The sequence below is a fragment of the Rhipicephalus microplus genome, chromosome 5 (assembly GCF_043290135.1).
Source record: "Rhipicephalus microplus isolate Deutch F79 chromosome 5, USDA_Rmic, whole genome shotgun sequence".
NCBI lineage: Eukaryota > Metazoa > Arthropoda > Arachnida > Ixodida > Ixodidae > Rhipicephalus > Rhipicephalus microplus.
In genome coordinates, this window is record NC_134704.1 from 161,105,001 (window position 1) to 161,125,595 (window position 20,595).

The following is a 20,595-nucleotide window of genomic DNA, read 5'->3' on the forward strand; positions in this document are numbered from 1 at the left end:
ACGACACAGAGTGGCATTTTGCTGACACTTCTGACCCGCTGTTAGTGCCACAAACAGTCTCCTCGACATCGAAGATGTATTTGCAGTGCAGAGCTTCCGTCCTTTTGACAGCACAGCCGCACAGAAGTAGTCGTCAGTGTACACAACATTGTTAAATTCGTAGCGAAGTACCGGCGGCATCGCGCCTCCCCTGCTACGCCAAACTACAAGACGATTCTCAAAAGCAAGAACGCACTGCTGTTCAGTGAGTTTCCACTGCTCCACTGGCTCCTTCAAGCCGCGCGGCGACTAATTGTACTACTGTGTGCTTCTTAGCCAGCTCGTCAGGTGGCGCAAAGTGTCAATTTCAGGCGAGGAAAGAAGGAATTTTAGTCGAAGAAAGAAGGAATTTAGGCGAGGAAAGAAGGCCAGGAAGAAGGAAAGAAGGCGAGGAAAGAAGATAAAGCGGTACCTACCACACCATTCCATCGAGGCTGTCGTTGAGGGCTTCGAGGCTTGTGCCAAAATGCAAGAGGCTACCACTTATGACGAGTACATGTTGGCCCTGCGACGGGTGGTGGAACGACATATGCTCCCAGACAGACGGTCGACACGAGCGTTAAAGAGTCCGTGGTGAGATAGCGATGTTGAGGAAGCCTGGAAAAGGGGTCAAGAGGCAAACAGGTAGCATCGAAGGATGGTGCAGTCGTCGGATACAGAGGCATGCACAGCCACCTGGCAGAGATATTTTGAACTGAAGCACGAGGTACAGGCATTGGTGCAGGCGAAAATTGCCGAGTACAACAAGAAGCTATTTCAATCTCTGCGCAAAGAGGGCAAGAACGCAGCCCAGAAGTTTTGGCAATATGTGCAAACGCTGGACAGGCGACAACAGAATTCGCCCCAATCGAGGGATGCTGACACCAACCAGCCAGTGGCACATGTGCGGCAGCACCTGACGCGATACATCAGTGGACTGTTTGGCTCGACGGGAAATGACGGCGACAGCGATGCTTCCGCGGCCGCGACACTGCACCCTGCCCTCGGCGAAAGGCAAGAGGAAGCGGAACCGCGCTGGGCGGTGAGCAGTGTGACAGTCATCCGTGCCTTAGCGCGAATGAGCACACGAACTGCAACGGGGCCCGACGAGGTGCCAGCGCGCCTGGTGAAGTGCCTCCGCCCACAGGCTAGGGAGAAGCTTGCAGACCAGCTGTCGAGCATCCTTTCTGGCGCTTAAATCCCGAAGGACTGGCGTCAGGATCGGATAACATTGATCCTAAAGCAAGGCGGCGCGGCGGACCTGCTGCAGAGCTATCGCCCTATCACGGTCACTAGCGTGGTGTACCGAATGTTTGCCGGTATCCTAAGGGAATTGCTAAGTGGCTGGGCTGAGACGAAGAACTTGCTGACAAAACTACAAAATGGGTTTCGTTCGGGTCGTAGAGGATAATATTTTCACTCTGACCCAGTGTGCCGAAATAGCGAAGCTTGAAGGGCGATCTCTGCTATGCTGTTTTCTAGATGTACTGAAAGCATACGATAGTGTCCCGCAGGCAGCATTGTTTGATTGCATGAACCACTTGGGCCTTCCAGAGAACCTCGTCTCGACCGTGAGACGTATGTACAGAGGTAACACTGTAGTGGCACACTTCGGGGATGTTCAGTCAGACCCCGTTCTAGTAGTGAAAGGCCTGCGTCAGGGTTGCCCACTTTCACCATTACTGTATATTCTTTACGTCTCAAGCCTCGAGAGGAAGCTTCTTAGCTCCAGCCTTGGTTTTCGACTCCACCACACGACCAGCGGTATCGACGAGAGGCGTCGTATACCGGGCTTAACGTTCACAGACGACATCGTGCTCATGGCAGAAAGCACCGAGGAAATGCAGGCACTGCTGGACATCTGCCAGGATGAAATCACCCACCTGGGGCTCTGCTTCAACGTTAAGAAGACATCCTTTCTCAGACTTGTGGGGGAGTGCACCAAGGAGAGTGTTGTGACCCTGGGAGTTGCCGAAGTGAGCAGCTGCACCGAATACAGGTACCTGGGTGTAAAATTGTCAGCATCAACGGACATGTACAGCCTACATGAGGCGAAGACGCGTGAAGCTGGACTGCGGGCTCAGAGCATCCTCCGGCGCCGCTGTTTGTGGGGCTGCAACCGGTATTTAATGGTACGTGACCTTTGGAAGCTCGTCCACGTGCCTGGGCTGATATTTGCGAACACAGTCGTGATTATGTCAGCGGCCACCCGGGAATGGTTGGAGCGGCGACAGCGGGAAGTAGGGCGTATCGCTCTGGGCTGTCATGGCATGGTGGCGAACGAGGTGGTTCAGGGGGACATCGGCTGGTCGAGCTTCGAAGCGCGTGAGGCAGCCAGCAAACTGATGTTTCACTGCCGCCTGATGTACATGGCCCGCGAGAGGTGGTCTTGACGAGTTTTTGACTACCTCATGGCGACATGTATGCGCACCAAGTGGGTACGACGAGTGTACCAACTTGAGAAAAAGTTTGGGTTATTTCAGGCGCCACTGGCGGCCGAAAATCAACGGGGGCGCACTAAGGAAATTCGCCAACGTACTAAGGAGGCCGAGGAGGAGAAGTGGAGGCAGGCACAAGTGAACAAGTCAAGTCTCCTCCTCTACCGCCAGCACAAGGACACCATTACTCTAGTACCACTGTACGACAATGGCCTTGGAAGTGTGTTTGAGGTGAGAGCAGGTGCCCTGCGTACTCTCATCCGTAAGCAAGCACGACGGTGAACTCGTGAGTGTGATGTGTCGCGCGTGTGGTGGGGCTGACGAGACCATCGCACACATCGTGACTGAGTGCCCGCAACTGAGCCCATCCAGTTCGAACACAAATCTCACAGCCGCACTGGGTTTTGTGGACACAGGTGATGTGGTGGACTACGCCTCAGTGAGGCGCAGCAAAACTCGCCTAGAACAATCGAGGAAAATAACTCTCCGGTGACTGCGGGAGGGTTCTTAACTCGGCGACCCGCCCAGTCTGTATTTTATTTTCTTATTTGCTTTGTATTTTTTTACTATCGGCTAGGGTGCCAAAGTGTGCCAGCCCGTTACAAAGGGAATGGCCTCATTACCATCATCATCAGGCGCGCCACCTGGGCAGGGTTGGTTTCTGTATATATGTAGCAAACAACAAAAAGTGACATTTCTCCCTGAAGCACGCACGTACGCTCGGCGTGTGTGTGTGGCCGACTGTCTTGGCTTAGTGGCAGTGTGCTCCGCTGTTCGTGCGTTTACTATAAACAGCTTTGGCTTCACTCGGGAAGCAAGAACAAGAAAAATGGCCACGCTGACGAAGGTGGGTGTCCGTGAGGCACTGCAAGAAAAAGGAGTCCCGATGCCGCCCGGCTCCCCGGAGGAGACCCTGGTGCGGCGCTACCGCGAGCACTTTCCCGGTTCGGACACCACGCGCGGAGGTCCCTTGGACTTCTCGAGCGACGAGGAAGCGGACACGAAGGCGAGTACTGCTTGTCAGCATGGGCGGCCTCTTTGACGGCCGGCCATTGGCGCCCCGTTCGAAAATGGTGCGCAGCCTGTGGCGCGAGTTTTCCGCTTTAAGCATCGTCCCACTGCGTCGACCCTTTCGCTGCGAGCGTAGGAAGTCGGTGGAATGGCAATGGCACGATGCCAACTCGCTCAGTTCGCCGTTTTGTCCCTACGCTGAGGTCTATTTGATGGGGTCATTCCTCCTTGCTGACTAGAGCGGCACGTTGTTGCATTGCTCATAGCTGCTACTGACAATTCTGACCCATCAGATGCATCGTCTGTCGCAATACGTGTACTGCTCCTCTACTGTCAATTAATAGGTTGCTTGCGCTTGTTTTACTCGGCACTGACGATAATGATAAACAGAAATACTTGTGCATTACAATGCAGTCGCTAGTCTGCACCACTGGTCAGAGCAATGTGCCAGGGAAAACCAGCTTAAATTAACTTTGGGCACGTTGAAACGGGGTGAATCGCTGCTACTACTGTTTCCTCTGTTGCTTCCATTTAGTGGAGCTGTTCTAGCGGCGTGCATTGTGAGGACGTCTTTCGTTGTACCTAAAATATAACCCTTGAGCAGCATTGCACATCTTGTTGTACCATGCAGAAGTGTCATGTTAGGATACTTTTGGTTGGTAAAAGTTGTAAGAAAAGCTGTTTCGCTATGGTAGTGGAATACATCTTTCAAATAATCTATGTTTAGTACCAGACAAACATAACTTATTACCAGCAGGCCAAGTAAACCTCAATTAAGCTAGTTTTGCTGTAAAGTAGCTGCAAAACGTAATGCATTTGTAGTCGTTGTGTTGCCACTCAGGCAGCTGGTCTGCACAGAGCAATTAAGCGCTAGCATGAATGTCTGGCTCATTTATGTTTGCTGCAACGAAATACCTGTGCCATCCTTAGCCAGAGAATAGACTACTGAAATCGGCTGATCAGTTGGAATTGAAACAGTTAAAGTCTGAAGATATAATTTGTTGATAATCTCAAAATGCTTAGCAAGATAACAATTTTGAAAAATTAGCTTAATATATGAAAAAAAAAAACTCTAATGTTATTGAAGAATAAGCTTGGTTTAGATAAGCTTGGCATTCAACTCCTTTCATTTTGCGTATTAAGTTGCATTCGTCTTGCAAATGCTCTATTGGCTCAGACAGTGTTGTAGCCCCGAAGGAAAGAACCCCGGAAGTGATAAATTGAATCACATTCTTCGGAGTGGTTGATACAAAGGTTTTTTTCTTTGATTGGTAAACAATGTGAATGTCAGGAAGAAATTATGCAGGACGAAAAGCAGCAGAACTACCGGGTGAAAAACAAAGCTATTGCAATGCTCTAGAGCTGGATGTGAATTTTTGAAAGCAACATAAATAACGCAGCTTGTTGCTGTGAGGGAGAGGTCACGGTGGCCAAAGTGACCGTGGCTGAAATGATCGCCACTTTACAAAGTGAAGTGAAACACAAAACGGGGCTGTGACATTCTTTTGGTCCAAAATCGTAGCACTCTCTTTCTCGCTCGTGCCTCAAGCCCTTAGCATAGTTACGTGAGCGGTGAGGCAAAGACCATGATCCTTAAAAGCGAGTATGATGCAACAACAATTCTAAGAAAAACAATTCACGAGACTCTGTGGCGGGAAACTGCTGTAGCACGACTGTAACAAACAAGTACGCCACCAGCCTTTTGTCATAATTTCTACGGTGAATGGCCGTGGGGCCATCGATATTTCTAAATGCTGTATTGTGCAAGTACGCGGGTAGTGGGCGCGTGCCAGTAGTATTTCAGGTGTGAAAAAATGACTGCTTATCACTACAGTTATGAAGCAAGCACCTTGCTTTGCAGACACCTGACACACGCATTTGCCATCAGTACTGACGACCGGCAGCAAGGCCCTTACTAACGTGGAAAATGTGGCTGATTTCATGCATGTTTTCTTATTTACTCATAGTGGCATTACAAAAGAATGTCTCCCTACGATATCCTGAAATCTTGCTCAAAGAACCGATGCCACGGGCACTTTTGCCACCATAGCTGTCAAAGTTGTGAGGAGCTGCTGTCTGCTATAAGATTCTCAACGTTGAGCATCCGCCACACCACAAGTGGCATTGCGCACGGCTTTCAAAGCACCCCCTATAGGTTTAAATCAGAGTGTATAAGGAGTATGCACTGAGCCTTCATCTGCATCGGTGGCACGTGGGCTGGAGTTGCGCATTGGTTTTGGGTTCGGGTCACGGCTTCGTCTTGTTGCTTCGTTTTGCTTCGTCTCGCGGCTTGGGTTGTTGTGCGTTGTCGTCGTCATAGATGATGTGCTGTCGTCATATATGGTCGTCGGTGGAGGGTCTTCGGCTTTTCCTCTTGAAGCAACCTTACCTCCAAAGGTTGCTGGTTTTAGTTTCCTCTACGGGGGCTTGGGGACCTTCTTCGTTCGTTGTTGCTGCGGTTCGGTGACGTGAAGCATGGGGATGGCGGTGATGGAGAACAAGTACTCTGTATGGCGCAAGTAGTCTTCGATTGCCGGAGGTCGTTGTCCAGGGCGTGGCCGTGGTGCCTGAGATGAGAAGCCATGCAGTCCCATTCGCCTGTAGGGGCAGTGTCGAAGAATGTGGCCGGTCTCACCGCAGTGAAAGCATAGGGGACGGTCGTCGAGAGTTCTCCAGGTGTCGCATTTTCTTTGGCTCGGGCGTCTCTCGTATGTAGGGTGGGCGGGTAAGGGCGGACGGCTACTTGGGGCTGCAGTGTACCGTCGAGGACTGGGCTCGTTTCGTCGGGGTGGCCTAGTGTTCACTGCAGCGGCGTAAGTCATTGCTTCGGCCTCTGTTCGAGTCGTCGCTGATGAAGAGCCAAGCGCCTGCTGGACTTCATCACGCACTATGTCCAAGAGAGATGCTTCTTGGGGGGGCTGGGGGGTAGGAGGTAGCAATCGGCGTAGTTCTTCTTTAACCACTTCTCGAATAGCTTCCCGCAGATCGTTGGTGGTTAGCCCACCTCGAATCGGTTCCGAGTAGAGCGAGCTGAGCTGAAACGGGCGGTTGTATTGCCGAGTCCGGGCGTTCAGGGTCCTTTCTATGGTGTGCGCTTCTTCAGTAAATTCGGCGACTGTTTTAGGAGGGTTCCTTATGAAACCGGCGAAAAGCGACTCCTTCACCCTTCGCATTAGGTATCCGACCTTTTTGTCTTCGGTCATGTCTTGGTCCACTCGCCTAAAAAGACGTTTCATTTCTTCGACGTACACGTTTAGGGTCTCATTGGGCTGTTGGGTCCTCGATTCTAGCAGCAGCTGAGCCCTTTCTTTTCGCATGATGCTGGTGAAGGTGCTGAGCAACTCATTCTTCAAAAATTCCCAGGTGGTCAGTGTGGTCTCATGGTTTTCATACCACGTTTTGGCGGGGCCGTCCAGGGAAAAGTAAACGTATCGCAGCTTCATTTCTTCATCCCACCTGTTTATGGTAGCCACGCGCTCGAATTGGTCGAGCCATTCTTCTGGGTCTTCAGCGGCATAACCATGGAAAGTTGGAGGCACCTGCGGCTGCTGCAGCATGACAAGGGTAGGTGATTGCGGGGTGCTCATGGTGGCTGTGGAAGCGTCCTTTCGTGGTCGCGTGGGGTCCGGTAGCGGTCCCAGCTCAGGTGGCAGGTTTCGGAGGCGGCGACTGCTTCGAGTATCTGTGTCTTCAGCGTCCTCGTTCTCTGCAGTGCCTGTTTTAAGGTCGTTTTTGTGCATACCCAGCACCTCCACCAGATGTCACGTAAGAGTGAGGGTAGCCCGAAGACAGGAGACCGGGAGGTTAGTAGAAATAGAAGGAGATCCGTTTATTTGGCGGACTTGCGCCCACTAAAGGAAAACAGACGCGCCGGCTTAGCGGGTGGCGAACAGCGCGTTCGATGGCTGTCGGGGAACAGAATGTCCCACTGGAACGCAAGGCGCGTTCACCATCCGAGATACAGTCGCCGTAGCGTCTGGCGCTACGGCGACTCCTCGCGGCAGGGGCAATACCATTTTTGTGCTATTTTGAAGGTTCGTTTGTATGCTCCGTGCTGTTGTCCCTGCTTCGGAGTGCACGATAATAGCCGTTCGGATATCCGACCCAGCGTGTGCAGTGTTTTATGCGCGTGCGTCAGGGACTCCTATTTCTGAAACGCCGACCCCCTACGCTAGTGATCCTCGCAGACGACGTCAAGGGTATACCCCTATATGTTTGTGCAGCGCCTGTCAATATGTAATTTAAAAAATTACTCAAAGATGCTATACCAAACTGCTTTGTTGCAACACAACGGCAAAGCCACATTTGGTAAGTCCCCTCTAACCCCACTATCTTGTCTCTTTCTTGTACGTGGATTCATATAGGTGGTATGCACTTGATGCCACCCACAAGGAGCACTAGCATTGGGTGTGCCATTTTGAAGTCCGCACTTTCGCTCCACATGCGAAATGTGTATAGCCTACAATCAAATGGAATGTATAGCCTACAATCAAATGTTCTCTTTTCCTGTGTATCCACCCCTTATGTAATACCCCCGAGTGGGGTCCCTAAAGAAATAAAAATGAATGAATGAATGCGTGGTCCGATGCCGGTTCTAGAGACCTCCGGAACTCCTTGTTAATGCCGAGGCATGAATGGTGTGTACGAACAGACTTTCAAAATGTATCAACGATGGTCTTGGTGCCTTACATATCGAGACTTTGTGCATTCTGCCCTACTGAAGAAATAAAATGGGGTGGAGCACATTTAAAGTCGTTAATGGTATGTTTAACACTCTCCCTCAAAAGTAGGGTATGCTGCAGCTATAATTTCTAGTATTTGCCCTTGTAAGAGAAACCTGGAGGCTTATGAAAAGGTTCCAACTTAAATTGACAACGATTTAGCTAGCGATTGAAAGGATTGGGTCAGGGAACAAACTAGCATTGACCTTTTACTGCCGAGGGTCTCGAATTCGCGACATTTCGAAAAACTTTGAGCAAGCAGGTTGAAGCCTTTAATGCCCGCTGTCAAGTATGCACGGGGAACGTAGCTTTTAGCATAAAAAATCTATTGTCGTCTCATCTAAGGTATCTTATGCTTGAACCAATTGTTTTGTAACTGATGGCAGAGAGTGTGAAGCACAAGCAACAGCTTTCACTTCTTCATTCTTTCTCGCCTGCATAAGGTAAATTCTATGTTCAATAATTTTGTTTATTTGGTGTGTTCATATCCAAGAGGTGGCGCACATGTCACATAGTTCTAAAGTAAGTTTTTTGTTGCAAGGTCCTCGCTTCTGTGGCATATGGACAATTCGTGACATACACAAAAGTATTCTGCAAAGTGCCAATATATGTAACTTAACTGCGGGATCACTTAAAGGTTGCTATTTAGAGCTGGAAAATGAATAGTTTTTGTTTTGTTCAATAGTTTTATAATCCAGGTAATAAAGGGTTAAGGACATCTTTGTCAAAATTTAAGGAGCACTGGCAGAAAATTTCGAAGCGTGATAATGAATGAGATAGATTGATGAGGAGGCATACAGAACACCTACAAAACACCAAGGGAATGTATAGCCTACAATGAAATGCAAAGCCCCTCGTGGTGTTTACATTAATAAGATGGCAATGTAAACCTACGTTTAGAGTTAGTGTTGACTAATTTCTGGCACGCGCCTTGCATTTGCGCTACTTGCGATTTCTTTTTGTATGCCTGCAGCTTTGCATGTGCTGGCTGCCAGTGCGGCGCACGCTGTTGCGCGTGGCACCCACATCACAATTTTGCGTGGTAATGTGGCCAGCTGTGTTTACCTTGCCACCGGGACAGCTCCTACTTAGCTCAGTGCTTTTTGCAACTGAAACTGCAGCTGGGTGGTCTGAAAATGTCTCCTAAATACCCGTCATGTACTTATGCAAATGAGGTTTCAAGCTGTGATAAGTGGGTCATAAGCTACCTTTTGCAACGACAACAAAAATAACACTGTGCAAAATTTTTTGTCGGAAGAAATGGGCAGGGCGTGTAGCATAAGCACGGTATTGGCCGCACATTAGCCCTTCACTGTAGAGTGTTGTGAATTTGCGTCATGCCAAAAAACTTCATGCAAGCAATTGGGAAATGTGTGCCATCTTTGATGCCAGCTGTCCAGTACTCATGGTGAGCATGAAGCGTTACCGCTGTTTCGTGTAAGGTAATGTACGCTAAAACCAGGTGTTGTGTAGCTGATGGCAGAAGGCATGAAGCATGTGCTACAGCTCTCACTTGCCCGTTCTTTTCAGACTTAATGATGCAAATTCAATCTTCTACATTTTTTTTTTAATTTTGTATGAACGCATTCGAGAGGTGGAACACATCGTGTTATGGAGTTCTCTAGTGCTTTTTTTTTTTTTCTTGAAGATTGACCCGCAGGTCGCGGGTTCAAATCCCGGCTGCGGCGGCTGCATTTCCGATGGAGGCGGAAATGTTGAGGCCCGTGTGCTCAGATTTGGGTGCACATTAAAGAACCCCAGGTGGTCAAAATTTCCGGAGCCCTCCACTACGGCGTCTCTCATAATCATATGGTGGTTTTGGGACGTTAAACCCCACAAATCAATCATTTTTTTTTTGAAGATTATTGCATCTGTGGCATGTTGCAAATTCGCAACGCTGTGTGCTTTTAAAGTCGAATTGTAGATAATTTAACATCGGAATCAATTAATGATTGCTATTTAAAGCTAGAAGATATTTTTTTTTCGTTAAGTGGTTTCAGGCAGTTTCCAAATTGAGGCATTATAGGGTTAAGAGTAACTAACTGAATTTCATAATATGGCAAGCATGCAGTGGGGGAAAGGGCAGAACATTGCATGGCCAGATGAGATTAACAAGTTCACGAGTATAACATGGCAGCAGCAAGGGCTGGACTACGTTTAATTTGAGTAACATGGGAGAACACAAGCATTGCATGGTGAAGGTTCTTGTAGTGAACACACTAAGGTTGGAAAGATCAAAGTAATGTCCGTGGAAGACAGTAATGTCAGTAGAAGAATGCATTGACAGTGGTAGTATTGTATTCGAGTTGGCCTTGGGTCATTTCCATTGCTCTAACAATACAGGGCGACATCTCAACCTGAGAAACCACCAGCGGCAACTACTTTCATTCAGCAGTGACATTGCATTTAATGCTACCAGGCATTTTATGTTATAAGAGTTGCAGGCTATGTTAAAATTGGCTTCTGCAATGTTTCACCCTTCTCACCGTGGTATACCTTGGTCTTAAATACTTACCTCATGTAATGTCACCCTGTGTAGAGCCACGACACCAGCCTTCCCGTGGAAGTGTCCCAGGCCGTGCATTCCCTAACCAACGATCAGCTTTACACCAAGCTCAAGGAGCTCGGTGATTCAGTTGGCCCCATTGTCGGTGAGTGTTTGTTTCTTACCAAACCGACAAAGCTGTTCCCATGTTAGTTCCCAATAGGGCCAGTTAGAGCATTCTTTCATGTACAGCCGTACGAACATGGCTGTGGTGGAGTTGAGCAGATTCTCGTGATCATAGTCCACTCTAAAATTGTTCTCCTACGCCGTGGCAAACACTAGCCGCCCATGTTATAATGCCCCGAAAACATATGGAGAGCAAAAGTGAAGTTGTGGTTTTGCTATTGTGCATGAGCAATGTTCATGAAAGTGTTGATGTTTCAAAGGACCACACAGTGCAATGAAACATTATCTACTCTTGTGTAGATGCATATGTATCATATTGTAAGAAAATTAGACCAGCATTCTTTTGCCATAAACACTCATATATTCGCTCACTCATCCACCCAAAAAACACACTTGACAGACAGTGCTCCGTGTCATGTGTTTTTAGGGCAACCGTTGTGCCTTTGCTCACGTGCTTGAATTCATTGCTGAAGTTCATGATCATCACTATTGCTTTTCAGACTCTCAGCTCGACTATTCCTGTTGCGACGCAAATGTCGCGGTTCATTAACAGCTGCTGGCCGCTTTCAACGATGCCTTGCAGGCATGTTTATTTCTGAGAGCCGACAGATATGTTGATCCTGGAGCGAGGGAGAATGGCGATTTGATCTTCCAGTACATTCAAGGCCACATTTTCGGGCGGCATGTGCGGTGGTAGGGCTTGTTCTGTTGATAGCATTATTGACTTGGATTGGAGATCGATGATTGCACCACGAAGGCCTGGGAAGTCCATACCAAGGATCACATCTCTCGAGCACTGCTGTAGTGCTACGAAGCTTGCGGGGTAAATGTGGTTGTCGATGCAGGCTCTCGCTGTACAGATTCCTTCGGGCATTACTAGGTGGCCTTCAGCTGTCCTTATTTCGGGGCCTTCCCAGGCGTGCTTGACTTTCTTCAACTGCGGGGCGAATGCTCCACTGATGACAGAATAGTCGGCTCTGGTGTCAATTGGAGCTGTCACACTTTGGCCATCACTAGGTACTTCGAGGTCGTTAGTTCATCTCGCATTGAAGTTAGGTCGTGGCGTCAGGTCACGGCTGCATCGGCTTGTTCCACTGTTTCCATGTTGCGTCGTCAGGCGATCTTTCGTAAGTGGGGTTTCGTCCACAGTGCTTTGCCTCGTTTGCGTCGTGTTCAGAAAGTTCCGTCGCGGTGGCGGCGTTGGAGGATCGTCGGTAGTTCGTCGCACCGCAACCGCACCTCCATTGGTTGCTGCCCTTAGTTTGCTGGGTACGGGCTAGGAGACCAGGCCCCGGGTTGGGCCAGAGTACCGCCGGGTAATGCGGTGACATGCGGCAGCTGGGCGACGGTGAACGGGAAGGGCTTCGTGGTGTTCATTGCGCTTTTGCCAGGTAGTCGGCGATGTCACGTGGCCGTTCCCCTGGCTGCGGACGCGGTGCATTGATGGCAATACGTGTGCCTGGCTTCACCGCAGTGGTAGCAAAGTGGGCAGAGATTGGGGGCATGCCACACATCTGTCTTCCTCAATGCGTTGCGCCAGCCCAAAGGGGAATGGTATGGTGTTGGTGGTGGTGGCGGCAGCAGTGTCTGGCGGTGGAACAGTGGTGGTGCGGCATCTTGACGTAGGCGTGGTGGAGGAGGGCTACAACGCACTGCAGCAGCGTAGTTCATAGCCTCCGGATGAAACTGTGCTGGTTCAGAAATTCCAATGTCGGTGACTCCCTGAACATCTTGCGCAACTCTTCACGCACGAACGTGCGGATGGTCTCGTGCAGATCTTCGGCACTGTGTGCTGGAACGTCGGCGCAGTGCATTGTTGAGGAGCAGCGGTCGCACTGCCTTGTCCGCATCCCAATCGCCTTTTATATAGTTGTAGTTTCTGCGAGGAACTCGGCGACCGTCGTGAGTGGGTTGCAGACGAGTCCTGCGGAGGGTTGTTTTGTTGTCTAACACATCGCATAAGCAGCCGAACTTTTTTGTCTTCGGCCATGTCAGTGTCAACAAGGTGGAATAGCACAGTCATCTCTTCCGTGAAGATGGCGACTTTTGCATTTGGCAGTTGCACCCGCGTTTCCAGCAGGGAAGCGGCTCTCTCTTTGCGGACGACACTCATGAAAGTGTGTAGGAAAGCGCTGCCGAAATCTTTTCAGGTTTAGAGTGAAGACTCTCGGTTTTCAAACCAGGTTTTTGCCGAGCCTTTTAGGTAAAAGTAGGCATGTGGCAGCTTGTTGTTGGTGCTCCAGTTGTTAAAGGCAGCGACACGGTTGTATATCTCAAGCTAGGATTTCGGGTCTTCAAAGGATGTACCACGGAACGTTGGTGGCTCCTTGGGTTGCTGGAGCAAAATCGGTCCAAGTGGCACTGGAGCGGTCATCGTCGCCCTGTCTGAGGTCGGGGTCGTGGTTTGCCAGGTCTTTACGGGTAGAGGCCCGTGCTCTGGGGGGAGACCCAGTTGCCGGAGGCTTGTTCGTTGCTCAGCATTGGCGTCGATGTCTTCTTTCCGGCTAGGGCTTGGTTCGCGGCTTTACGGGGGCGTCCGGTACATGAACGAAAAAGCACCTCCACCAGATGTCGCGAGGTCGTGACGTGGATAAATGGAGAAGACTGCGGGTCGAATATGAAACTGTTTATTCGAGTCGAAGTTGTGGCCATGCAAAAAAAAAAGTCTGATTACAGCAGGACACTGGCACTGATAGTGGTGAACATAGCGTTGGCCGTCGATTGAATAATTAAAATGTAGCAACTCGAAATTCAGGGTCAACTAAATAGCCGAGATTTATGTTTATTTTATTTATAAGGTGTACTGTGCGTATTTACTTGCATATCGTGACTTGTTTATTTCTGCGACATATATCTGGGTATAATAAGGAAGTGCTATACTGAGCGCACTTACTTTTGCGTAGGGACGTATTTATTTCCATGACATATACGTAGCTTAAATGTGAATCTGACAGTTATTCATTATGATTCTTCCTCAATAGTCTCACATAAGCATAACCTATTTCTGAAATGTTGCGAAATGTTGCGGAATAGTGGTATCCGAAAATGTATATTTTCTAGCTAGCTGCTAAGAGCTCCACCAAGTTCGCCAGGAATGGACTCTGTAGCTTCCTGATAAGAGCAGTCTGGAAGAACGAATGGCATCGCATGCTGACCGAACGATAGCAGAATACGATTATCACAATATCAAGAGAATCGGTGAGATTATGTCTTTGCAGGTTGGCGCAAGCAGGTGCAAGTGCCATTACATATGGAGGGATGAATGCCATGAGCGTCCCTTTTATAACGGGGCGGTGTCTTGTGTGCCACTAGGCTTGCAAGAAAAAAAAAGCAAACTTTCCACTATTCTTATGTTGGCCTAATGTCTTATTTACTTCAATTAAATTGATCTTATTATAATGAAAAAATAAATTTATGTTCCGTCTCTGCCTCTTCAGCAGACTAACGTCATTTTTTCACTATTTCTATTCTTTATCTCTTCTTTTCTGCCACTAATACTCTAACCGTGCTTTGTTCCTATCGCGGACGTGTTCAGCTTTCTATGTTTGTGCCTAAAACCCAAAGCCTCATGTTGGCTTGTACCCACGTGTATACCTGGGTGGATATCGTCGCCTTCAATCAGAACATGTTCCATAGTTTCTTTAGCTCTCCCAGAGCATGTACATTGTTCTTCTTTACTGAATCTCGCTTTATAACCACGCATTCGTAGGCAACCCGACCTTTCTGAACAGTAAAGCTCTTCCCCTTGAATTATCGTAAAACCTTTTCTGCCTTATTTTGTTGTAGCCCTTTTGGTAGTTACTGAATGCCGGCTTCTTTTCCATCGCTGTCATCCAATAAATCCTCTCGGCCTCCGACTTTTCTCCCATAGGGCCAGTCAATAGGCTCCGACGGGTTTTTTTTTACACCCCCCCAAACAAGCTCGGTAATTCGTACAGTTGACCGCAGAGATCGCGTTTTCTGAATATTACATAGCTGCGCGCCACGCACAGCCGTCATTTCAAAAAACAATTTCAGCGCACCTTTTCTACGCCTGACTGATGCTTCTTGCACGTGCAGTGACAACTCTTTGATCAGCGGCGTGACGCAGCAGGCAGCTCGTCATTTGGTCTAAACCAGGTCTCGACAAACAGTAGTGAAGTCAACGACAGTTCCTGTTCCGACCCACAGCTACGACATAGCTATTCAATCATAGGAGTTGCAAAACTTCTCATAGGCTTCATGCATCGAAATCGAGACACTTCACTGACCCAGTTTTGGGGAGTGAAGAGATTGTCGTGCCACCTGTTGATCAGCACACTCACTATCAAGCGCATTATTTGTTTTGTATTGCTGCTCCCAAATGGCACGACAGTCCTTTCCCAAAAAGTCTAACTCCCGAAAAATCGGGCCAACTTCATGTCGGGGTTTTGGAACGCAGTTTTGCTGCATATCGAACAACTGCACTGTGGAGAAGCATTGGCCCTGGCTAAATGGTAAACAACCAGGCATCGCAGCAAGCGTAAGTGCGTTGTGACTGATCGAGTTCGTCAATGATGTCAGTTGCTGACGTCTTGTCACATTGCTGAAGTGGGCGGAGTCACGACGAGGGGCCACGCTTTCCCCTCCATCTAAAAGAGAAGGGTGGTGAGGCTGCACAAAAATTTGAAGCCAGCTGAACGCGATGCTCTAGGCCCTGTAAATTCCTAAATATAGCGTGTATTCGCAACATTCTTGCGGCAGCAAGTTCAAGAATTCACATATTTCTCTTTACACCAATTTCTGGTCCTTGGGGTTGTTTACTGGCCCTTTAACTCTTTCGTTACGGCGCAAAACTGGCCAATTTACAGTGCTTTCAGAAAATCTCTTTTATCTAAAACAATTAAATGCATTTACCATTGCAATGCATGGAATTGTATATTATTGCTGTGGCTTTTGATATGAAAAAATTGAAATGCCCTCAGGTTTACACTTGTTAAAATTTTATTGGTCAGATGAACAAAATAAATGCAATGAAAGGTATAAACAGGCGGAAATGAGCGAATGTACTCGACTACAAAATTATTTTCAAAATTCTGAAATATAGCAAATGTTTATAGTCACTTTAGCTGTGCTTTCCTTATATACCATCTCTGTACACTGCCTTGTGCCTTTTTCGCGACTCGTCGATCTAGGAGCGTTTACTGCTGTGCCATTTGGCAAAGCAGTCGCGTGAGGGCAGGAAGCAAAGGGATACGTTGCAAGTGGAGCAGAAGACATTCGTTCTGTTCTGTATCTTTGTTTTTTTCGTAGGAAATCTTGAAATTTCTCCTTTTGTTTCTTTTCGGTTGGTGCCGAACGGGGATCCAAGGGGGAGGGGGGGGGAGAAGGGAGCTTGAGCTTGTGCGACTTCGTCGTGTTCGAAAATCTGCTGAATTGATTCTTTCCTAAATGCAAGCTAGTCATAGTAAGTGCTTCGAGAAAGTTCTGGCACTGATGGGTTCTCTTTTCGGTACTCCTGGAACATTATATAAGGGTTGATGCAAGCAACGTCCACACAATGAAAGAACAGTGTCTTCAACTAGCGCGCGCGCTTTATAATCACGTTGTATGTACTAAGTAATTGGTCTGACTTGTCAACACCTAACATTCCGCTATTATATTCATGGACAAGGCGTGGTTTTCTTATGACTCTGAGAGCCCACTGGGTCCCCCTCTTTTCGCTTTGTTTGGCAGGAACATGCTGATTTGCAGTGTGCATAGTGCTTATGGGGTTTCCAGCACACCGGTCCTTCTACTGCGTGTACAGGATGTTACCATCCCGGATCCATTACACATCTCCACTATGTGCCTTCTTTTCCTAAAAAGAGTCCAACTCAACTGGAAAACATCGGCGGTCTTTGCGAGTTGTCCCGCATGCAAGGGTCTTGTGTTCGAGGAGGTGTTCGAAAAGTCTTTTTGAAGTATAAAAATTATCCACACAAATTTTGTAGCCTTGGTTCAGGTACACTGCGCAAAGCATGTTCACCACGTCGAAGGCTGGACCATGTGGTCCTGGTGCCTCCCGCTTTCCAGTATACACAAAAAATTGCAGGTTGCATCCTGTTCTCGAGTTCGCCAACACCCAGAGTTTATACCCAAATTTTGTCACCTTGTCTCGAATGTGCTGCCTGCCCTGCCGTGGTGGTCTAGTGGCTAAGGTACTCGGCTACATTTCCGATGGAGGCGAAAATGTTGTAGCCCTGTGTGCTCAGATTTGGGTGCACGTCAAAGAACCCCAGGTGGTTGAAATTCCGGAGCCCTCCACTACGGCGTCTCTCATAATCATAGCGTGGTTTTGGGACGTTAAACCCCACAAATCAATCGAATGTGCTGCCTGATTCCCGATCATGTTTTAGATTTAACCATGCACTCATCAACTGAGAGGTCACGCTGTGGTTGGAAGAAGTTCACAGATTCCTGATTGATGGGGCGCAATAGCCAGGACACCCTCCAAGTCTTCCCATCCGAAGCCGCAGCTGCCATGTCTTTCGGATCCCCTACACTCGGCAAAGAGAGCAGCGTGAAGAAACTGTCCCTTGGCATCACATTTTGTGGCAAAAGGCCACTGAATATTCCTGATGCCCTCCAGTACAAGTGCAGTCGTGGCACTTCAACAACTCTCATAAAGGATAATCCCAATCAATCTCAGCATCTCCAGTGGCGTAACCTCCTCCCAAGAGCCGTCACATCGAGCGTAGGTTTGCCGTTCCAGAATATGCATCCATGCATATTTATTTCTGTTGTCACACAGTCTTTATAACTTCTGGCGTAAAAAACAGCAGAAGAAAATCTAGTGCTCCCGAGAATCAACGCGCATAGTTTCGCAGCGTTGCTCCGACATCAGCACCGGGTTCTCTTGTGGGTGCAAACTTGATGCGGCGTGCTGTGTTCGGCAAAATATCCTGGCCATAGGTTGTTGAGACCTTAAACGGAAAAATAAAACCGGAGTCGTCAAATTTGAAGCGCGTTCTTGCGCCAATAAAGCGCGTAGCCAATAACAAAGTTTACCTGCGAGCACATGTTGCGTCCGAGGCGCCTGAACGGGAACATCTTCATGTGAGCTCGAATCTGACGGTCCCACATCGTTACTCCATTCATCACTGCTGCTTGGATCATGAACATCAGCAGTTGAAGCAGCCAATTTGCTCACAACAGAAGTCTTATGTCACGACGCGAACGTGGCGCCATTCTTGCCAAATACAACGCGACCTTCAGTTTATCTTTTGCTTTCGACGGCGCACCCATACGCAAAAAAAAAAAAAAACAAAAACTGAAAGAGTAGTTCTCACTTAACATGTCAGATGGTGTTAGTTGACAGTGGTGCGCCAGGTTTAAATTTTGCGGTAGATTCAAAATCATCGGAACTCCGTGTTAGGTGTCCTATGGCGCCGTACTGAAAAAGTTAATGCTCCTTGTTGCCATATCGCCCACACTGCCAGCCGTATACATATTAACTGGCGAACCTCCTAGTTCTTTTTCTCCACTTTGTGTCCACGCTCTTTCTACAAAAATACCTGAACACTTTCCCTGCCCATCTACTCTCCTTCATTTTCCTAAGCCTCTCTTCAAATCTCGTTTTGCTCTCAGCTTTCCTTACTTCAATGCCTGTCCGTCTCATATCCTCCTTTGCAGCCTCATTTGTCGTCCTCCCGTGAGAACCTTACGCGAGACGTCCCACATTCCTTTGGTTTACATCCATTCCTGATGGCACCTCTGACTTCATACACACCACTGAGTTCCCTAATGTAATGCGATTCCCTCGCCATTGTGCAGCGCCCTGACCTCCCGGCGTAGCCCGTCAGTCAACTTTTCCTTTGACGCGCGCTCTTTTGTTAGAGAAAATGACTCGGCAGGTTGCACCATAGGCGAGAGATCGAGCGTCTGTGGTAGACATATCGTAGCTAATAAGCACACAGCGAGTAAAGGTCACAAAGCTGTTCTTGCCAACCGATGGCTACTTCCTGCGAATATGAAACTTTAAAACCCAACCATGTGCACGCCATTTTCGAGCGGCGACGACAGGATTTGCTGTCGCGAAGGGGTATCGCGTCGCAGGTTTCTAGCAAACCAGAAAAAATCGCTTGTTGCCCAAAAAAATTGTGACGGTTTCTGCAACATGATAGCACCCCGATTCTCGCTTCGCTTGTTATCTGCGCATACAGGAACTTCTCGTGTGAAAGCTGTATTTTGTCGTTAATCTTGTTACCGACAGTTTGTTTTGATGCTTCGAGGTTTGCTTGCTGAAATGTTGGTTACTTGCTACAACGTAAATGGCAGCGGCGCGGTTGTCATGTGAGGTTGCTGCAAAGTTGGCATTGGCAAAGCGCGTCGTAGCGCACGCATCTGGACACCTCTTGAGATCACAGCAGATACCACTGTTGTGGTTAAATTGTGAGAAAAGATAGCCGCAAAACGCTCTTATGGCGTGTGCGGGCGGCGCGGGGACAGCTTGCAAAAAATAGCACCATCAACCACCGAAGATGAGTAAAGTGCAAAAAAGAAGCTGTTTTCAAACTGTGTACGCGCATATGCCAATTGCGAAAGGCTTAGCAATATAACTTTTTTTTTATTGCATTACCATATTTTTTGCTCTTTTTTACCTTGCTCTGATTTTTTCGAGAAAAAAACTTCATTCATTAGGCGTGTAAATACGGCATTCCAACAACAAGCTTTATCAAACGTGCATGTGTGACTGCACATGTTTGTGCTTATGTGACCATTGCATATACCATGGTTGTCACCGGGCACCTTAAGAAGCAAGCCAGGCAATAAACCAGGCCAGCATCTCCAGGATTACCATTGAACAATGCTATTTATGTAAGACAGCAATTCTTAATCTCGGGTAGCGCGAAGAGTTTTTGCATGTGCTGCCATAACAGTGGAGTTAAATGCACTGTAGAATATTTCACGTAAGACATGGTGCATATGGCTGTGCTGGATGTAATGTCCGTTGTGCCAAGAAAAAAAAAATGAAAGCATTGATTTTCCAACCAGGTGCAGTATCTTTCACTGCTGAGTTCTTATGGTCATTGTCAGCCTTGGTAGTCTCGATAGTCAACTTGAGGAGTCTGATTGCTGCCTCGAGTCTGATTGCTGCCTCGAGTCTGATTGCTGCCTCGTAGTGTTGTACGGAATAACGGGCAAAGCCTCACTATGAAGCTGAACTGACTGTCCCAATCCTGTCAAAACAGTCAGGCTCATTTCTAACAACAGCATTTAACCATATGGTGTAGTAGCGCAAATTCACGGGGACGAAGAGGACAAGAAAACACGACACTCGCTACACTCGCAACTAATTTTTATTTCAGAAGCAGCACTTCATATATAACCCATAACCCTAGCGACACAGAAAAGAACTACGAACACTGAATCATTGCCAACAGAAGCTTTGCGCAGACTCAAGCGATAGTACACGGCAGTTAAGCTTAGACACTTTTAGATGACATAACTAAAACAGCCCTGGGTAACATCAAATAAAAAAAAAACCAAAAAATTTTGCAGGAATTCACACGTGTTTGAAACAAAATTTGTTTCAAACACGTGTGAATTCCTGCAAAATTTTTTGGTTTTTTTTTATTTGATGTTACCCAGGGCTGTTTTAGTTATGTCATCTAAAAGTGTCTAAGCTTAACTGCCGTGTACTATCGCTTGAGTCTGCGCAAAGCTTCTGTTGGCAATGATTCAGTGTTCGTAGTTCTTTTCTGTGTCGCTAGGGTTATGGGTTATATATGAAGTG

At 47.9% G+C, this 20,595-nt stretch overlaps 1 protein-coding gene across 1 annotated transcript in view; it reads left to right on the top strand.

The window, feature by feature from the left end:
• The first annotated feature begins 3,142 nt into the window (after nt 1-3,142).
• Nucleotides 3,143-20,595, top strand: part of LOC119174154 (lamina-associated polypeptide 2) — a 35,738-nt gene continuing 18,285 nt past the window's right edge. Inside the window, exons 1-2 of the mRNA XM_037424975.2 lie at nt 3,143-3,462; nt 10,728-10,839. Of these exons, the coding sequence (XP_037280872.2) occupies nt 3,286-3,462; nt 10,728-10,839 (289 nt within the window). The 5' untranslated portion in view covers nt 3,143-3,285. The remainder of the gene's footprint in view (nt 3,463-10,727; nt 10,840-20,595) is intronic.